Source organism: Anguilla anguilla, chromosome 11 (assembly GCF_013347855.1).
Source record: "Anguilla anguilla isolate fAngAng1 chromosome 11, fAngAng1.pri, whole genome shotgun sequence".
Lineage (NCBI taxonomy): Eukaryota > Metazoa > Chordata > Actinopteri > Anguilliformes > Anguillidae > Anguilla > Anguilla anguilla.
Window position 1 is genome coordinate 36,959,252 of NC_049211.1, and position 21,845 is coordinate 36,981,096.

A 21,845-nucleotide genomic window follows, 5' to 3' on the forward strand; every position below is an offset into this window, starting at 1 on the left:
ACCATGGGGCCCATCCACACACTGGAACAGCGCCTTAACAGGATGAGCTTCACAGCAGCCCAATAATTATCATTGTCACGATATAAATTATTATGGTCTGTCATGTGTACAGAATTGGTACTGGGCCTAAGACAAAGACATCACACATTGAGTAGCCAGTAAAGCCATTATTATATCCGATTCTAATAGATCTATTATATTTATTTTCTCATACATATTTGTTAGACCCTAGATTGATTATTTTGATTATTTGACATTGATCTGATTTAATACCGTTATTTACTCAATGTGTACACTGCAAAAAATAAAATAAAATAAAAACAAAACACCAGGAATCAAATCTTTTCAAACGTTAGTAACTGCATTCACATGCAGCGTTCTGGCTCAAAAGAACATTGTTTGCCGATTGCAAAGCTTTGAGGAATTCAGTGAGAAAGCTTTCCCATATGGGGATTCCACCACACTGCAGTCCCCCACCGTGCGCTTTCCTCCCAAAATTAGCCACTTAAGACCCCGCGGGCTGAGGGGGTCCCCTGCTTATTTTTTAAAAATAAAAAAAGTGCCATTATCACAGCAGGACAGGGGCAGAACTACCTCCACACTGCCTGTTCCGAAAAAGGCAGATTTAAAAGGAGAGCAGGCGGCTGTCCTTATGTATTTTCCCCCATTATTTAGACAGGGGGTTTCAGGCAGAGATCACAGCCACACACAACATGTTTACAGCACGCTAGGTAATCAGTTCAGCTACACACAACATGTTTACAGCACGCTAGGTAACCAGTTCAGTTACACACAACATGTTTACCTCACGCTAGGTAACCAGTTCAGCTACACACAACGTTTACATCACGCTAGGTAATCAGTTCAGTTACACACAACATGTTTACAGCATGCTAGGTAATCAGTTCAGTTACACACAACGTTTACATCACGCTAGGTAACCAGTTCAGCTACACACAACATGTTTACCTCACGCTAGGTAACCAGTTCAGCTACACACAACATGTTTACAGCATGCTAGGTAATCAGTTCAGCCACACATGTGTTTACAGCATGCTAGGTAATAGATCCAGTTCTCTAACCATTATACTACACTGCAGGCCTGAGTTACAGACCCAGTTCCTTAACATTATACTACACTGCAGCCCAGAGTTACAGACCCAGTGCCCTAACCATTATACTACACTGCAGCGCTGAGTTACAGACCCAGTTCCTTAACATTATACTACACTGCAGCCCACTAAACGCAGTACATGCACAATGGCTCCACTCAGTAGTGCAAAGGCTGTGCTCCAACAGTCCCCCCTGACCTTATGAACTTCCTGTTTAAAGGTTCTTTAGGCACGGTCAGTGAGATAATGTGCTGAGTGTGTGTGCTGTGTGTGTGTGTGCATGGGTGCATGTATATGTGTGTGTGCGTGTAGGCACCATCTGTGAGGTTTTGTTTGACTTGGTAGTGGATATACTTAGTTCCTCAGGGTTTTGACGGGCAGAGTTTTGACTAGGGTTACCAACAGTACTGTGTCAGCTGGGACATCCCATATTTCTGCCCAAACTGCTGTATCCTTTCTGTCCCACGCTTTGCAGTTTAAATCTTTTCTGGCTTGCTGTATGGGTAGCACGCTCCGCAAACGTAACACATTCACCACACATTCCACCGGAAACTCAGGGTTTCAAATAATTTGTTCAGGTCTGGTTTGTGGTCGCAGCCAGACAATGTGATGTTGAGTAACTGATGTAAGAAATTTTGCTGCACCTTTAAATTGTGCATCTTCTGTGTCAGTAACTCTCTGGTGTGATAGAACTGGCCCATTCACAATCTAAGTATCGATCGACGTTAATTGTAAGCCTAGAGCAACTTTAACATCAACAATGCAACACTGTTTCCTTTCCAAACACAGGGATCTCCACGCCAAGCAACCAAAGACTCTCATTCCTCACAAACATTAACTTCACTGCCCCCTGAGCAGCTGTAAACACAGTTCAGCTTCAGCTCCACAGAAAGCAACACGACAGAGCTCCAAACCTCTTAGCATGTATTACTTTTGATATAATGTAGTGAGCAGACTGATGTTATAAAGTATATAGCCTATGTGTAAAACGGAACAGTTTCGCCTGATGAAGGAGTATTGTTCAGCCACCCACAGCTGGCTTTAGTAAATATGGCCGTGGGCACGAGACGGCCTCCTGGCCCGGGTGATTTACCTTCGCAGTGTTGCTTACCGTCCCTCGGCACACTGGGACTGGAGAGAACTAACAACATCATGTCAGGTCTGGCTTTAATTTTCTGTCCCCGGGAGTGAGGGAGGCACACTCTCGCGGACGCGGGGAACGTATTTCACAATGAGAACGCACGGCAAGATTTTAGCCATCTTTCTGTGCGCCGCGCTCTCTGCGCTCGTGTATTTCTACGCGGGGAACGCCGCGGACGAGCGGTCTTTAAAACAAGCCTGGGGAGGGTCTTCAGCCGCCCTGAAAGGGGGAAATGCGGCGCCGGCGGATTCTGCCAAATCACCACAGCAAGCGGCACAAGGACAGCCGCGGTCAAACTGGCAAGGAATAAAACTATTAACACAGCCGACCAGCATGCACGCAAAACCCAGGTAAGTGGCCACTTCTCTTTTTTTAATGCACCAGTCACATTTTCCAGTCATACACCCTGAGGAAGCAGAAAAACGGACCTGCTTGCAGATAGTTTTATGTTGTTAGTCAATGCCCAATATTCATCAGCAGAAGTGGCCCAATGTTGTTGTTTAAGGGGGTTTAGGGAAACCTGGCAACCTGGAGGGACACAGAGGACCTACAGGGGAATGGGAAAGACAGCCCAAATTACCATAACATTTGTAATGTAAATGTAATCAAAATATTTATTGACAGTTTTTCCTGGCTGTAAGTCTCCTACAGTTACTAAGTCCATTTCTTTTATGAAACGTTCTCTCTTGCCATCGAGCATATTAAGCTCTTGTTGCATTTAAACAATTGTGTAATGCAGTTTGCAGCCGCAGTTCATTACCTTGTACAAGCTGTGGACTGCCTTTCCTAGGAGGGGAGAGTTAGTCGTTCTCAATGTGAACACAGGAACACAATACCACAAACGCACACCTACCACAAACGCACACATTACCACAAACGCACACCTACCACAAACGCACACCTACCACAAACGCACACATTACCACAAACGCACACATTACCACAAACGCACACCTACCACAAACGCACACATTACCACAAACGCACACCTACCACAAACGCACACATTACCACAAACGCACACATACCACAAACACACATTACCACAAACGCACACATTACCACAAACACACATTACCACAAACGCACACATTACCACAAACACACATTACCACAAATGCACACATTACCACAAACGCACACATTACCACAAATGCACACATTACCACAAATGCACACATTACCACAAACGCACACATTACCACAAATGCACGCATTACCACAAACGCACACATTACCACAAAAGCACACAATACCGTAAACGAACACATTACCACAAACGCACACATTACCACAAACACACACATTACATTACCACAAACGCACACATTACCACAAACGTACACATTGCCACAAAAGCACACAATACCACAAACACACACATTACATTATAACAAACGCACACATTACCACAAACGCACACATTACCACAAACACACACATACCACAAACACACACATTACCACAAACACACATTACCACAAAAGCGCACATTACCACAAACGCACACATACCACAAACACACATTACCACAAACGCACACATTACCACAAACACACACATTACCACAAACGCACACATGTCCACAAACGCACACACTACCACAAACGCACACATTACATTACAATAAACATACACATTACCACAAACGCACACATACCACAAACGCACACATTACTACAAATGCACACATTACCACAAACACACACATACCACAAACGCACACATTACCACAAATGCACACATTACCACAAAAGCACACAATACCACAAAAGGACACATTACATTAAACAAACACACACATTACCACAAACGCACACATTACCACAAACGCACACATACTAAAAACACACATTACCACAAACGCACACATACCACAAACGCACACATTACCACAAAAGCGCACATTACCACAAACGCACACATTACCACAAAAACATACATTACCACAAATGCACACATTATCACAAAAGCACACAATACCGTAAACGAACACATTACCACAAAAGCACACATTACCACAAACACAGACATTACATTACCACAAATGCACATATTACCACAAATGCATACATTACCACAAAAGCACACAATACCACAAACACACACATTACATTATAACAAACGCACACATTACCACAAACACACACATTACAACAAATGCACACACATTACCGCAAACACACACATTACCGCAAACGCACACATTACCGCAAACACACACATTACATTACAACAAACACACGCAATACCACAAATGCACACATTACCACAAAAGCACACATTACCATGAATGCATGACTGTGAAAATGACACATTCTTCTTAGGGAGAACAGTCAATGTCCATTCAAAATAGAAATTTTGGAGTGAGAACCAGAAATCCCATAGTGCACTGCCCCACGATGTAGCGCTTAGCCTTTCTTTACATTTTAAAAAGCAAATAATAAAATAATTCATTTTAAACAGGAACCAAAACACAAGGGCTTTTAATTTAGCATATTCTGCAGTTTGAGTGTTTTTTCTCCCAGTGAAAGTTACCTCTAATGAAGGCAGAAGGGTACCTGAGTACTCTCTGAATTTTATTCTGAATGGTTTCTAATTCCTCGATGCTGAAAGAACGAGTTTTACACTGCCTTATTGGAACTAAATGGTCTCTGACTCTTATGGGCTGAAAGAAGACTCAAACTAGCAGAATCACTTCAGTATTGATACTGGTTGGAAAGTGGCATCTGTCATGAGTTAGAAAATCAATACATTTTGTGGTTTGAATCAGTCCCATTGGTGCTAAAATTGGATTTACATTGCCAACCCTTCCACTTTAGTGACAATTTGTCACAAGCACACAAAACTGTAAACAGAGAAGCCATAATGTAAACCATTATATTGGGAATGGCAGTTGTGCATAATCATATTTTACTCCTTTGCATCAGCAGATTAATTATACCTTGTTTTCAATATGTATATTTCACAAAATATTGTTGTCACATGGAAATACATTTTAAAAGATTCTTAATCCTTTTAAAGTACAGGCTACAGTTAACACCTAAAGGATTTAAAATGTAAATGTTACAGTGTTTTTGCATATGCGTTTGGTATTTTGGATAAACATTTATTGGCCACTAGTGTGTGCTCAGAGTACATTCATATTGCTCAGGGAACACAATCATGCACCCCCTTTCTTTCACAAGAAACACGGGTGCACTTAAATCCCATACGTTAAAATGTACATATTCCTGAACTCAGTGTTTCAGTCAAAATGACTCTACTGTAAGAACACAGCCAGCATACGCCAGTAAAATGGCGACATGCGTACAGCATATTGTTTGTTTTCAGTGGCAGTTTGTCCAGTGTAGATGACATCATTCGACTCATGAGGCGAGCGCTGTTGACAGCGGCCATTTTGTCCTCACCCCCCGATGTTCTCCTTGCAGCTGTATCTTTCCCATGTTCTGCCTGGACACTGTGGAGTTGTCCTGTCAGTGGAGCATTAGGAACCATTTATCAGACTATTGTCCACCCGCTAATTGCCATTTAATCTAGCAAGCTTGGTTACGATGCTTACACGGCATTCAGCCCATGCAGGATTGGCATTCAAATACAGTCATGGAGCATTACCTCCAGGATACACAGATCCCGGTTTCTTATAAGCCAGAAAACTACTGTGTCACAATGAGGTCTGTGGAGATGCTACAGTTTAAACCACAGCCACACCAGACGTACAGAGGCTGCTATGGCAACCATTTTGTTAAATTGAATAGGTCTTAAATCTGGCAGGTTTTGTTTTTATAGAATTTTGGTTCCATTTCTGTAACGCCGCGGGAGGGCATGTTTGCGGACTCTGAACAGAGGGCCTCCTCGGTCATCCTCTACACTGCCACTGCATTGTGGAAAAGTAAATGAGGTCATCGGTCCCTGCTGACGGTGTTCCGAAGGGGGCGGAGCGAAAGTATGGCATGCCAGACACAGCACATTTAGCAGGATTTATGCGCGCTTCCACGGAAGCCGGGTCTGAGGTAAACATGCACGGCTGTGCCAGGCCTGTTTGCGTGTCAGTAATCATGTGGTTATTCACATTACGCACGTGAAAGGCAGACCATTAAGCAAAACAGCAGCCGGCCAAGACAATGCCTTCCAGGAGACACTTGAGCCTCATTCCATCCATTGCTTCCAAACAGATCCAAAGCATTGTTCACATGGGAGGCGGCATTTGCTGGGGATGAGGGGGCACACTATTGTCAATAAAATTTATATAAACAAGATATTTCATCAAATATATTTTAAACACACTGTAAATACAAAACACATCAATAAATTACTTTAATATATACATTTTTTTAACCTAGTAGTGAAACATAGAATAAGCTACTGTTTATTTGATAGAGAGATGTCCTTAAATTTTTACATACATTAGCAATTTTAAAGAAATGGCACATATGAAATATGGACACAATTCAGTGTGCTCTGCCGGCTTGAAATAAATGGGGGATCCCGTTTCAGTGCCCCACAGAAAGCTATTAACGTGTCAGCCGCACAGATAGAGGACCCATTCACTGAAGCGCACAGAAATATCCCTCTGCTTCCCACTGGGCCTCCCTCCCAAAGAACTTTCAAAGTGATCTTCTGTTCATTTTGCTGAAGGAGGGAATCTCCACAGTTAGCTTTAACTACGACTCAAGGGAGCCGCTAACTTTAACTACGAGGGAGCCGGTTATGTACTTGCGGGGGGGAAACGCTTCGGCGTTTCTGTTGAAATGTGTTTTGTTAAATCGATGCTGGGGCGCAATGTATAGTTCTTCATTATTCACCCGCATCGCATCCTAAGAAAATGAACCACAGAGCCACTGCCATACTGGGACTGGGACATGAGGGACTTTAAGCATCGATGGCTGTGGGTGCGGCTACGGTGACCGGAAGTAAGTCTGTGCTCTTTTGCGTGAATTTGACTTGCTCCCGTCTGCCACCGAAGCCTGCTGATCTCCGACGGGGGAACACTAACTGTCATCGTGGATCAGCAGGCTACGGCAGCAGCCAGGAGCAGGTCAAATTCACATGCATCGATTTCTGCTAGGGTTGATATAGTGTATACTATCTAGTCTAGGTAATTAGGGGACTATTTTAGTTGTGAAAATGGCAAGCTTTGTTGGGCTGAATGGCCTGTTCTTGTCATTATGTTATGTTATCTTATGCTATGCTAAATTCACGCATGTGCAAAAGAGCACAGATTTGCTTCTGGGAGACAGCGAGAGCAACCAGGCCCCTGATGGTGCTGTATTGGTGTTTGGATGGAACTGGATAAATGCAAAGCATTTTACACATCTCCCTCCATTTAAATATCCCTCCTGATGCTATGCCCTTGGTTTGACCTCTCAAGCAGTATGTTTTGAAATAGGACTATTAGAAATCAAGCAAACCAAGTTGTGCAGCATCATGTCGGTGCAGTTATGTAAAAAGATGAACATCATTAAGAATTTTTAATTTAGAACTCCCATAGAGAGTAATAGTAGCCTGGTGTCTATTTAATATAGAACTCTACTCCCATAGAGAGTAATAGTAGCCTGGTGCCTATTTAATATAGAACTCTACTCCCATAGAGAGTAATAGCAGCCTGGTGTCTATTTAATATAGAACTCTGTATCATAGAGAGTAAAAGCTGATATAGAACTCTGTACCATAGAGAGCAATAGTTATTGTAGAACTCTGTACCATAGAGAGTAAAGTTAATGTAGAACTTTGTGCCATAGAGAGTAATAGTTAATATAGAACTTTGTGCCTTTGAGAGTAAGAGATAATATAGCAACCTGTACTACCATGCTGAGTATACATAGCAGCTACACAGCCAGTACACATATAGATCTTAGTTCACATGCTCATGTTGTGCTTATGTGCCCTCTGATAGGGTGAGGACTGAATGGGGGCGGGCCTTGCCCAGAGGCCCCATCATCGGTGAGACGATGCACCTGGCGGCGGTGGTCTGTGGGGACCGTGTAGAAGAGGCCTTCACCATGCTCAAATCTGCCCTGCTCTTCAGCCTCAAGAGAATCAAGTTCCACATCTTCACAGAGCATGCCCTGGCCACAGTGTTTGATAAAGGGGTGCGTTTGTTTTCTTAGACTGTCATTTTATTGCATATCTCTTGTGTGAGTATCTCAGTGGTGGGTTGTAACTGGGTCTGTGAGTAATGGGTTGTAACTGGGTCTGTGAGTGGTGGGTTATAACTGGGTCTGTGAGTAATGGGTTGTAACTGGGTCTGTGATTGGTGGGTTATAACTGGGTCTGTGAGTAATGGGTTGTAACTGGGTCTGTGAGTGGTGGGTTATAACTGGGCCTGTGAGTGGTGGGTTGTAACTGGGTCTGTGAGTGGTGGGTTGTAACTGGGTCTGGGAGTGGTGGGTTGTAAATAGGTCTGTGAGTGGTGGATTGTAAATGGGTCTGTGAGTGATCAGATGTAAATGGTTCTGTGAGTGATAAGTTGTAAATGTGTCTGTGAGTGATCAGTTGTAAATGGGTCTGTGAGTGATCAGTTGCAACTGGGTCTGTGAGTGATCAGTTGCAACTGGGTCTGTGAGTGATCAGTTGTAAATGGGTCTGTGAGTGATCAGTTGTAACTGGGTCTGTGAGTGATCAGTTGTAAATGGGTCTGTGAGTGATCAGTTGAAAATGGTTCTGTGAGTGATAAGTTGCAACTGGGTCTGTGAGTGATCAGTTGCAACTGGGTCTGTGAGTGATCAGTTGTAAATGGGTCTGTGAGTGATCAGTTGTAACTGGGTCTGTGAGTGATCAGTTGTAAATGGGTCTGTGAGTGATCAGTTGAAAATGGTTCTGTGAGTGATAAGTTGTAAATGGGTCTGTGAGTGATGTGTTTTGACGGGGTCTGAGTGATGAATTGTAAATGGGTCTGTGAGTGATGTGTTTTAACCGGGTCTGAGTGATGAATTGTAAATGGGTCTGTGAGTGATGTGTTTTAACGGGGTCTGAGTGATGAATTGTAAATGGGTCTGTGAGTGATGTGTTTTAACCGGGTCTGAGTGATGAATTGTAAATGAGTCTGTGAGTGATAAGTTGTAAATGGGTCTGTGAGTGATGTGTTTTAACGGGGTCTGAGTGATGAATTGTAAATGGGTCTGTGAGTGATGTGTTTTAACGGGGTCTGAGTGATGAATTGTAAATGGGTCTGTGAGTGATGTGTTTTAACGGGGTTTGAGCGATGAATTGTAAATGGGTCTGTGAGTGATGTGTTTTAACGGGGTCTGAGTGATGAATTGTAAATGGGTCTGTGAGTGATGTGTTTTAACGGGGTTTGAGTGATGTGTTTTAACGGGGTCTGAGTGATGAATTGTAACATTGTGCATTTTCTTTTTCAGCTGAAGAGATGGCCCCGGTTTCTCTCGCCCAGGTTTCAGTACAGCATATACCCAATCACATTCTCCGCAGAGAATGCTGAGGAGTGGAAGAACCTGTTCAAGCCATGCGCCGCCCAGCGCCTCTTCCTCCCCGTGAGAATTCAACACCTCTGCATTTACATCACCGTCCCCATGTTATTCACAGGCATCTAAAAGAAGAGAAGAGTCTGCCATCATATGCACTGCTTGCTTTTTATCACAGTTTAGTGCACTTGAATGTTTGGGCCTAAACCTTCACCGTTGATTCAGTAGCAAGGCAATATACTGTTCCCTCCAGTGCTCCACAGATTTCTCTTGTTAGTTGGTGATTTTTGCAGCTGGAGAGATCCATGCTTCACCACAGTCGCACCTGCATAATCAGAATTCAGAGGCAATGTCCACAATGTCCACAGAATAAAGATTAATTGTAATTAAACATTCAGCACAGGAAATATTGGGGCTGAGTTCCTCATTCATTCCAAAAGGACAGTGCTTCAACGTATGACCCCAAACACTTATTTTCTGTGAACTGCTAACTATAAATTACCAGCTCTTGAACCAACAGAAAAGTTTACTGTAAATCATTGCATATAAACACTAGTGATGACCACTGGGAATTTTAACATGTAGTCTCTTACTGTGTTGAGAATTTAAAGCCAGCATCTATGCATATTCTTGGGCCTTACATTTCAAACACAGCAATATTCAGCTTGCAGTGTGGACATACTTCACAGGCATGCTAGCCTCCTCAGACAGTGGTTAGCATGCATGCTAGCCTCCTCAGACAGTCAGAATGCAGCTCTGCAAATGGACAGGAAGGACACAAAGCACTGGCAGCACGTTTCAGGATGTGTGTGCTAAAGTCCAACTTCTCCAACCCTGCAGTAGTACAGAGGCCCTAAAAAGGTCTAGCCTGTATTCAGCCTCTGTATTCACATTCTACTGCGAAAGGACACAGAGTTCAGGTCAATTTCATTTTCAGTGTGAGCAATGAAAAAATGAATTGAAATTTTAGTTATTAATTGCCTCTGATGTTCTCTGATGTGTGTTTTTCAATTCATGAATTGAATTCAATTAAAATGGAATTAACCGCAACTTTGGTATGTGCATTGAAGTTTTTATCTCAGATGATTTTGTAGATAATACTGCAATACCGCCCCTGCCTGCACGCAGGTTTTGCTGAAGGACGTGGATTCGCTCCTGTACGTGGATACAGATGTGCTCTTCCTGCGGCCCATGGACCACATCTGGAGCATCCTGAAGGACTTCAACAGCACCCAGCTGGCCGGCATGGCTCCGGACCACGAGATCCCCAAAACCGGCTGGTACAGCCGCTACGCGCGGCACCCATTCTATGGGGCGGCGGGGCTCAACTCCGGGGTGATGCTGATGAACCTGACCCGGATCAGGGGCACACTGTTCAAGGTGAGGAACTTCAGAGGGAAGCTGCTCAAGACTGCTTAAACAGCTGAACTGGTTCCTGGTTTCAAATGCGAAACGTGATGAAAGACTCAGTAGTACACCAGCAGTGCAGCGTACGCAGAAGCAAAGTGTGCCAGTCGTGGCTTGTTCAGGTACACCAGGAGGGGAGCGCACGCGTAGTGCAGCGTAGGGTAAGGGAAGCCGGTGGTGGCTTGTTCAGGTACACCAGGAGGGGAGCGCACGCGTAGTGCAGCGTAGGGTAAGGGAAGCGAAGTGTGCCAGTGGTGGCTTGTTCAGGTACACCAGGAGCAGAGCGCACGCGTAGTGCAGCGTAGGGTAAGGGAAGCGAAGTGTGCCAGTGGTGGCTTGTTCAGGTACACCAGGAGCAGAGCGCACGCGTAGCACTAGAAATAGTGCTATTTCCACCTGATAACATACCCAGATAGACGATTCTGGGACAAATGTGGTTGTGTTCAGGTACTTAGGGCTCAGTTATGGCAATGGCAAGTGAATTGTGGGCCAAACGTGGCAAAAGTCCCCCTATCCACATGTAAGGTTAGTGCAGCATTTCAGTTTTGGGCCAAAAGTGACCCGACTGTAACCATCCACATTTACCTTTTATCGCGGCATTTGGATCCCGGGTCAAGCGTGGCCCAGGTGCATATCACACCTGAGAGACAGGCTCATCGGGGTTGAGTTGTGGCTGTGTCCTGGGACACACCTGAGACACAGGCTCATCAGGGTTGAGTTGTGGCTGTGTCCTGGCACACACCTGAGACACAGGCTCATCGGGGTTGAGTTGTGGCTGTGTCCTGGCACACACCTGAGAGACAGGCTCATCGGGGTTGAGTTGTGGCTGTGTCCTGGCACACACCTGAGACACTGGCTCATCTGGGTTGAGTTGTGGCTGTGTCCTGGCACACACCTGAGAGACAGGCTCATCGGGGTTGAGTTGTGGCTGTGTCCTGGCACACACCTGAGAGACAGGCTCATCGGGGTTGAGTTGTGGCTGTGTCCTGGGACACACCTGAGACACAGGCTCATCAGGGTTGAGTTGTGGCTGTGTCCTGGCACACACCTGAGACACAGGCTCATCGGGGTTGAGTTGTGGCTGTGTCCTGGCACACACCTGAGAGACAGGCTCATCGGGGTTGAGTTGTGGCTGTGTCCTGGGACACACCTGAGACACAGGCTCATCAGGGTTGAGTTGTGGCTGTGTCCTGGCACACACCTGAGACACAGGCTCATCGGGGTTGAGTTGTGGCTGTGTCCTGGCACACACCTGAGAGACAGGCTCATCGGGGTTGAGTTGTGGCTGTGTCCTGGCACACACCTGAGACACTGGCTCATCTGGGTTGAGTTGTGGCTGTGTCCTGGCACACACCTGAGAGACAGGCTCATCGGGGTTGAGTTGTGGCTGTGTCCTGGCACACACCTGAGAGACAGGCTCATCGGGGTTGAGTTGTGGCTGTGTCCTGGGACACACCTGAGACACAGGCTCATCAGGGTTGAGTTGTGGCTGTGTCCTGGCACACACCTGAGACACAGGCTCATCGGGGTTGAGTTGTGGCTGTGTCCTGGCACACACCTGAGAGACAGGCTCATCGGGGTTGAGTTGTGGCTGTGTCCTGGCACACACCTGAGAGACAGGCTCATCGGGGTTGAGTTGTGGCTGTGTCCTGGCACACACCTGAGACACAGGCTCATCTGGGTTGAGTTGTGGCTGTGTCCTGGCACACACCTGAGAGACAGGCTCATCGGGGTTGAGTTGTGGCTGTGTCCTGGCACACACCTGAGACACTGGCTCATCTGGGTTGAGTTGTGGCTGTGTCCTGGCACACACCTGAGAGACAGGCTCATCGGGGTTGAGTTGTGGCTGTGTCCTGGCACACACCTGAGAGACAGGCTCATCGGGGTTGAGTTGTGGCTGTGTCCTGGGACACACCTGAGACACAGGCTCATCAGGGTTGAGTTGTGGCTGTGTCCTGGCACACAACTGAGACACAGGCTCATCGGGGTTGAGTTGTGGCTGTGTCCTGGCACACACCTGAGAGACAGGCTCATCGGGGTTGAGTTGTGGCTGCGTCCTGGCACACACCTGAGAGACAGGCTCATCGGGGTTGAGTTGTGGCTGTGTCCTGGCACACACCTGAGACACTGGCTCATCTGGGTTGAGTTGTGGCTGTGTCCTGGCACACACCTGAGAGACAGGCTCATCGGGGTTGAGTTGTGGCTGTGTCCTGGCACACACCTGAGACACTGGCTCATCTGGGTTGAGTTGTGGCTGTGTCCTGGCACACACCTGAGAGACAGGCTCATCGGGGTTGAGTTGTGGCTGTGTCCTGGCACACACCTGAGACACTGGCTCATCTGGGTTGAGTTGTGGCTGTGTCCTGGCACACACCTGAGAGACAGGCTCATCGGGGTTGAGTTGTGGCTGTGTCCTGGCACACACCTGAGACACTGGCTCATCTGGGTTGAGTTGTGGCTGCGTTCTGGCAGCCAGATTCGGACCGGTTCATCGCCGTCATGCCATGGCAGTATGTGCGCCAGCCGAAGGGGGTAAAAGTGGACCACCAGAGGGCCATCCCTCAGCTGCTGTCCGACTGGGCGCTGAGGGATAAAAACATATATAAACAGCAATGTCCGTATTTACAAATACAGGTAACATCTGTTAGCATAGCTTTCCCCGAGTAAACGATGCAAGGAGGTGGAGTGCCCCATCATCCAAATGAAATAGGTTACATCGTGCAGTACCTGCTCAAACAGCCAAGGCAACTTCATCCCAAGCCTTTTCTTTTTTTAGGTTTTCCTTGTAAAAGGTGTGCTGGGGGTTGTACAGATCCCCTGCTTTCATAATCATGTCAGTAGCTTTCAGTTCCCCGTCACCTGGTGGTGTGTGCAAGCATGTGGCTATCGAGAGCAGATCAAAGTATTGGGTAGGCTCTCATTACCATCAATATGATTCCGCGAAAGGTTAGAATGGAGTCAATGAAACTGACAAATTAAAGTAATAAATTTAACCAAATGTTCCTTTTGAAAGCTGAAACTTAAATGCCCTGCAGTACATAGCCATAGCAATCAATCTGGAGAGTGAAATCTGGCTCAACCGCTTCGCTGGGTTCCGCTGGCAGTTACGTCTTGACAAAAGCGCTGTTGTTCTAGTTTCACACATTTGCTGCAGGGAGGATTTCGGTAGCACTGTCAGGTTGGATATCAACGGGAAAAATTAATAAATCATTTATCAATTGTTCATGCTGGTTTGTGCAATTATAAACCATTGTTTCATTATACATGCTCATTATAATGATTAATAAAAGATCAATATTGTTATGGCACATACCTGCTTTATTGCATTTTCACAAATATACTCATAAATATTCTTATGTGTGAAATAAGTGTAAAATTACAACAAAAACTGGCAAACTATTGAGTATTCAAAATCATATCCCACACTACTCTGCATAGATATATGATAACGTGGAACAGACTCACTGGGGGAATAGGCTGACCTCCCAAAATGTCATTTCCTGATCTAGAGAAATGACTCCTGTTAGCCTGTCATGTGTTACTGATCCTACAGAGCAGTATGACTCCTGTTAGCCTGTCATGTGTTACTGATCCTACAGAGCAGTATGACTCCTGTTAGCCTGTCATGTGTTACTGATCCTACAGAGCAGCTTGATTCCCACTGGTCTGTCATGGGAGGACCTTCTTCAGCCGCTATATGAGAAGTACAAGGACCTCATCGCCTGGGGCGACCAGGACCTCCTCAACATCATCTTCCACTACAACCCAGGTACACAGCCTGCTGGAAGCCATCTGATTGGCTCTTGGGGGCTGCCATACCCCGGATACACTGATACATAAAATATTGCTGAAAGCATACTTGTCAAACCATTAGGTGATTATTTGTGCCTTGTGGATTTAGGCACAAGCCATCTCAAAAGAAGCCCTTTTATGAAAAAAATAAATGTTTTAACATGGGGTGAAAAATGTCACTCAGTAGCATTAAGTAATTTATTGGTATTGACCTTGCCTTCTCAGCATTCTAACCCTAACCCTAACCCTAACCCTAACCCAAACCATGCCAGGACCACACCCACACCATTATTGATCCACTCAGGGCTTTACCCGAACCATGCCAGGACCACACGCAGACCATTACTGATCCACTCAGGGCTTTACCCAAACCATGCCAGGACCACACCCACACCATTACTGATCCACTCAGGGCTTTACCCAAACCATGCCAGGACCACACCCACACCATTACTGATCCACTCAGGGCTTTACCCAAACCATGCCAGGACCACACCCACACCATTACTGATCCACTCAGGGCTTTACCCAAACCATGCCAGGACCACACCCACACCATTACTGATCCACTCAGGGCTTTAGAATCCCATGTATCCTCAAGATTAGATCATGCTTCTGAAGTGCACACTTCATTGCACTGTTGTCCTTTTATGATGATGTCATTCCCTCAGAGTTCCATGCTGACATCACCTTGGACACCATTTCTCATGTATTGTCAATATGTTGAGCCATCTTAGTCACTGAATTTCCACAACAGTCTCCCTCTTTCAATGAGGTTTTCTGTTACAGCCATGTTATCGGTAATAACAGGGAACCTGGCCTGTCCAGCATTATTAACCATGGCTCTAGGCATGCCGGGATGTTTATTTTAGTGTAAGCCCCACCTACGTAGCAGTCTCTGATTTGTGAATGTTTTTTTCCTGATTTACCCAAGAGTATCCCATTTTCTGTCCGTTGTCAACACGTTTATGTGTTGACCAAAAGTAGACATGCCAACACAAACTATTATGGTCCCTATTAAGTCCTTAGCAAGAGAAACATGTTCGACATTGGATTAAAGGTTCAGGAGAACAGATTCCAGATGTTTTCTGTACAAACCGGAAACAACTGTCCCCTCAGCCAGTTACGCCAGACAGACCTGAAGCCATCATTGATGACAATGTCTCTTTAGAGCTCACTGATTTTTCACTAAGTGTTCTTCCTTAGGCGAATACGGCAGGTGTTTGGAACGCCAAGTTGTCATGGTGATGTGTGCCCACTGTTTTCCAGAGTACCTTTACACCTTTCCGTGCCAGTGGAACTACCGCCCGGAGCACTGCGCGTACGGTAGCAACTGCAAGGGCGCGGAGGAGGAAGGAGTCTCCATCCTCCACGGCATCCGCAGAGTTTACCATGACGACAAGCATCCCGCCTTCAAAGCCATTTATGATGTGGTGCGCAAGGTAAACACACAGAGTAACGTAACATAACAAAACACAACACAACACAACACAACATAACACAACATAAGACAACATAACATAACACAGCATAATATAACACAACATTACACAACACAACATAACACAACACAACACAACAACATAACACAACATAACACAACACAACAACATAACATATTCAGAGTTTGCGTTAACGCAGGTGAATTTACACAGACCCCCCCCCCCCCCCCCCCCCCCCCCACCCCAAAGCAGGAAAAAATACACTACATTCTATAAATGCAGGTATTCCCTCTGTTTTTAGATTACAACAGGTGATGACCCAGATTTGAATGCATCAAAATAATTACTCCTGTTTTTTTTGAGCCAATCATCTTTTGTGTCTGACATTTGTGTTGCTTATTGATCATAATATTTACACAACTGTTGGTAGCATTGCCAGATTTAAAGAGAAAGTGCTTAATTTGTAGGAAAAGTCAAAAACAAGATGCCATGTGCCCTAGCTGGCTTATAAAAGATAATGCCTTTGATCTGTTCACTGTGCATGTTATCATTGTATTGTGGCCATTTAAAACTCTGGAACACCAAAAAAAGATACTGCTCGCAGTAAAAAAGAATGCTAGTAGTACTGCCGTCATCTATATGAAGAAGCATATTCACAGTTAGTTTGTGAAAACTTACCTCCGCAGCAGCAAACTGTCGATGGTAAGATTATATAGCTACACTTTTCTTGCCTGCCATGACCATGTTACTATAAAGTGGTCACTAAAGGTCATATACATTAGCAGGTTAAGTCATGTTCTAAGTAAAAAATCAGGTTTGTTTAAAAAAATTGTAGGCCTTTTAAAGTTGTAAAGATGATGCTTTTCTGCCTGTATGAGGGCATGCTATCTGTAAGGTGCTTGCTGGTGTGGTCTTGTTTTTCCCTCAGCTTTGCTGCATACATCTCAGTCATCCGATTTTACTTCAGTTATTTCCGCTTCATTAAGGATAATAAGCTGTGCTTTCATGAGCAGATGCGCACTTTTTAGGCAGGGAGGTTGCATTGTTGGTTTGAGTTTATGTGAAGCCTGGGCTCTCCTTGTTGTGAACTTAGTCTTGCTCTAATATGAATTTTAAAAATGTATTTACATAATTGTGTTTTTTCTTTTTTTGTACCACCATAAGACGATAGAGTTGGAATAGCTGGGACGATGACTGCATTACAGATTATGCAGATTTTGAAATTTCCTGTGTTCCAAAGAAGCAGCATTCCATGGGCTAGCATGACAACTATAATTGGAATAACAGTAATTACACTAATAATATTAATAGTAATAGTATATGGAGCAGCAGCACCAATGTGGGTGTAGCAGTAATATTTGTTAGGGTTAGGGTTAGGGTTTGGGTTAGGGTTAGGGGGCTGCTCCAGGGATGGGAGGATTTAGTCAGGGGTCTGCTCCGGGGATGGTAGGGTTCAGTGAGGGGTCTGCTTCAGGGATGGAAGAATTCAGTCAGTCAGGGGTCTGCTTCAGGGATGGAAGAATTCAGTCAGTCAGGGGTCTGCTTCAGGGATGGAAGAATTCAGTCAGTCAGGGGTCTGCTTCAGGGATGGAAGAATTCAGTCAGTCAGGGGTCTGCTTCAGGGATGGGAGGGTTCAGTCATTCATGTTCTTTGCCACCAGAGCAACACGGTCTATTCGCATGGTACAAGTTTTACTCAATGAGGTCCTGAAAATGGGCCGGCTGAGCTCACTGCCACAGTAAACTTAAAAAATGAAATGTGGAATTACTGAAATGGAAGCCTTTTTCCTTTAAAAAAATCTGTACATTTGAGCCTCAGTTATAGACCTTTCGAGCATCAACACATTGTGAAAAACAGAAGATTAGCAGCAGCAGATTTTAAAATGTTCATACCCTTACTGAATTTGGTCTGAAAACCCATGTGTCATAGTGATAGGGTCTGGATCCGATGTACACACTGATAGGGAATGAATCACGTGCACATACCGATGGAGTCTTTCTGTGATTTTTTTTTCAGTACCCCCTTGAAGACAACATGGCACACGCCCTGTTTGAGCCGCTGCAGTCGAAGTTCCTGGACACAGTTAACACTCTGTGTGGCCGAGTACCCCAGATCTTCCTCAAGCAGGTGGAGAAGACCATGAGGACGATGTTTGAACAGAGGCTGATCGTACCCACTAAACCGCAACCTAAATAAAAAAACCACACGCTCCGACATCACAGGAATACTGCTCTACCCTGACTCAAACGTCACCCCAAACCTTATCCAAAACTTGACCCGATCCAGACTCAAAATCTGACCCAAGCTGGACCCACTCCTGATCCAAGCCTGACCCAAACTTTACCCAATACCTGACTGACCAAAACTAACTTGAGCCAGCTGCCTCCCCCCTTACCGGATAACGCTGGCGATTTATTCAGTTTTGTTTATATATTCCATGAAAAGAATAATCCCAACTAGAAACCATTATTGTCCATCAAGCCATTGTTCTCTAAAAATACATGAAAACATATCATATACTTAATGGGTCAATTGCAGTGTACTTAGCTGAGGTTTAAAACTCAGGTTTAAGACCACAGAACTGCATGTGAACTGGAGCAGCTATCCAATGCTGTGGAATAAGGATTAGATATTCCAACTGAAAGCACACAGCAACTGATCCCACTGTTGCTTTGGTCAGCATGATTCAGCAAGTACAAAGAACCTAGTCTTTGTACTTTTAACTGAGACAGCTTCATAAATTTAAAATGATTGCTTTTTCAATATGTGAAAAGTAGTTCTGTTTCAGGTAGACTGACGGTAAGGAAGGCAAAGTGCATGCTGGGTAAGCACATACTCGGTGTGTACTAATGCGCATCCTTTTCAGTTACGTAAACATCCAAAATGCAGCTGGTGGCGAGTTGGCTACTGCAGTATATTATGGCAGTCCATTTTAACATTTAATAGCCTGACCGGATTCACATTACAGATATCTGTAATTAATTTGACTAGTAAGATTGAAGTTACTTTTGCCATTCAGTTGTATGGAACCTCTGATTAAAGATATCTACAATTCAGATTTGACTATCAAACACATGACTTATCTTTAATTCCTTGTGATTTAAGTGATCGTTTTTGATATCTGAATCTAAGATATTATTGGTCAAAACACAATTGTAGATATCTTTTCAAAACTAAAATGTCGATATCTTGAATTTGATACAAGTCCTTTTAAGATATATATAAAGAAGTTATGGATATCTTTAAAGGAGACCGGTATGTGTGACAAGTCGAATAACAATGTCTGTGATGTCATTATAGACACCTTAAAAGGTCTTTTGAATAGTCAAAATATATTTGCAGATATCTTGAATTATCGTTTTTACTAGTCAGTTTATAATTACATATATATCCTTATTATCATTCTGACTGGCCACATTGTAATTACGACTAGTCAAAATGCATTTGTAGATATCTAAAATGTAATTATGGATAGTCAAGCGAGGCTATTAAATGTTAAAATGGCTTGCCATATATTTACTGCCCACGAGTCATGGCTTTCCTTGGTTTGCCGATTCACTACCACATCGAATGTGTTTAAATGCACGGGACCTACATAATGAAAATAGTCCCCATCTAATGAACAATTTGCTCCGTTTTGAAGTAAATTTTGTGATAAAATATGTTGCATTTTTAAAAAATGAAAATATGTCTTTCTGAGCTGTATTTAATGACTTCAGCGCACAACTAAAATGAATGGCTTCATGGTTATACGATAAGTGGGTTAGGAAAATGTCAAAAAGCACTTGGAGTTGGTATTTTCAGTTTTGGTATTTGCAAAGGATATGTTGACGATACTGAAAAAAATGAAGATTACCTTGAATGTACTGGCACTTTGGAGACAGTTCATGTTAAATGTCTGTTTTTTTGGTGAAAACTTGAATAGGATAAATGTGAATAGGAGGGGCTAAAGCACAGTGTATGTGTGACCTGCCATTGCCTCAGAGCTTACAAAATGCGTTTCTATAATGCATGTCTTTTCCAACAGCCGGCATAATTTTCCACTGCATGCCACGTCATTCTACAGAAACCATTTCATTCATGTCTTTTCCAGAAGAAAATTTAGCTGAACTACACTTTCCAAACTGAGCCAAACAGCAGAGTGCCTGTTCTACTGCCTGCAGAACTATTATTATTATTATTATTATTATTATTATTATATTTTTTATTATGATGTTGTTGTTTTTATTATTGTTGTTAGTATTACTTGTACTATGGTTTTCAGAAGCCAAAAAATGAACCATGGAGCAAAATTGCAAAATTATTTAACTAGTTAATATGTGTCCAAATTATGATCCCTTATAGAAATACACACATTGCAACATTGTAAGCATATTATCAATATAAACTGACAAATACTTCTTTATTTTATTTTTTATTTAAGAAAAAACATTGTCTGAAAGAGACCATAATTTGTATATTTGCCCATATATTGTGAAGTGTTAAAATATCTTGATAATATATTTTATTTTGATTTAGTATATTCTGTATTTACAAGGGATCATTTGTGTAAACCCACAGGAAAGAACGAAATGCTATTTGTCCTAGAAATTGGTTTATCTCCGTTGATCTTACTTAAACACAGAAATCAGAATGTCGGGCTCTGTACACACTGAATACAGAGAGGTGAATTTTGTCATTGTAATTAAAGTTATAAAAGTAAATGTTTACAGATTTTTTACTGACATTTGTTCATAATATTTTACTGTGTTTACAAAACATTATCACAAGAGCAGGGGAGTTAACACTGTAATGATGAAGGGAAAAATGGGTTTGTGAGGCTCTTTTAGAGTCTCCTAATTTGGTATATCCAGATTAACCCAGAAAGAGAAAATGGAGCACTTTAGAAAATTCTGCCTTATTCCAAATTCAGAAATAGTAATCCTGAATTAAATCCAGACCATGCCAGTGCCTACTGTGGCAGAATCCCTCGAGGATGATGGGAAATTGCCTACTGCACAGCCCAGGGATGGTGGGGTCCAGTCAGGGGTCAGCTCCAGGGATGGTAGGGTCCAGTCAGGGGTCTGCTCCAGGGATGGTAGGGTCCAGTCAGGGGTCTGCTCCAGGGATGGTAGGGTCCAGTCAGGGGTCTGCTTCAGGGATGGTAGGGTCCAGTCAGGGGTCTGCTTCAGGGATGGGAGAGTTCAGTCAGTCAGGGGTCTGCTCCAGGGATGGAAGAGTTCAGTCAGTCAGGGGTCTGCTTCAGGGATGGGAGGGTCCAGTCAGGGGTCTGCTCCAGGGATGGAAGAGTTCAGTCAGTCAGGGGTCTGCTTCAGGGATGGGAGGGTCCAGTCAGGGGTCTGCTCCAGGGATGGGAGGGTTCAGTCAGTCAGGGGTCAGCTCCAGGGATGGTAGGGTTCAGTCAGGGGGCTGCTCCAGGGATGGGAGGATTTAGTCAGGGGTCTGCTCCGGGGATGGTAGGGTTCAGTCAGGGGTCTGCTTCAGGGATGGAAGAATTCAGTCAGTCAGGGGTCTGCTTCAGGGATG

General features: G+C 44.1%; 1 protein-coding gene across 2 annotated transcripts; it reads left to right on the top strand.

Annotated features, from left to right (window-relative positions):
• Positions 1–2,181: 2,181 nt before the first annotated feature.
• Positions 2,182–20,474, top strand: LOC118207504 (glucoside xylosyltransferase 2-like). Of its 2 annotated transcripts, none has more exons than XM_035381157.1 (7): positions 2,182–2,603; positions 8,150–8,345; positions 9,615–9,746; positions 10,806–11,057; positions 14,730–14,853; positions 16,146–16,318; positions 18,336–20,474. In XM_035381157.1, exons 1-7 carry the CDS (start codon positions 2,344–2,346, stop codon positions 18,513–18,515), a joined length of 1,317 nt encoding a protein of 438 aa, XP_035237048.1. In that variant the 5' UTR covers positions 2,182–2,343; the 3' UTR covers positions 18,516–20,474. The 2 variants fall into 2 exon arrangements, with proteins under 2 accessions (XP_035237048.1, XP_035237049.1); XM_035381158.1 differs by lacking the exon at positions 2,182–2,603 and adding an exon at positions 7,074–7,166.
• Positions 20,475–21,845: the final 1,371 nt, after the last annotated feature.

Excerpts from the sequence above, each read along its gene's own strand:
- LOC118207504 (XM_035381157.1), top strand. The coding sequence starts at position 2,344 with ATGAGAACGCACGGCAAGATTTTAGCCATCTTTCTGTGCGCCGCGCTC. Across the intron at positions 9,747-10,805 it reads CCCAGCGCCTCTTCCTCCCC|GTTTTGCTGAAGGACGTGGA; the intron begins GTGAGAATTCAA and ends GCCTGCACGCAG. Across the intron at positions 14,854-16,145 it reads CATCTTCCACTACAACCCAG|AGTACCTTTACACCTTTCCG; the intron begins GTACACAGCCTG and ends ACTGTTTTCCAG.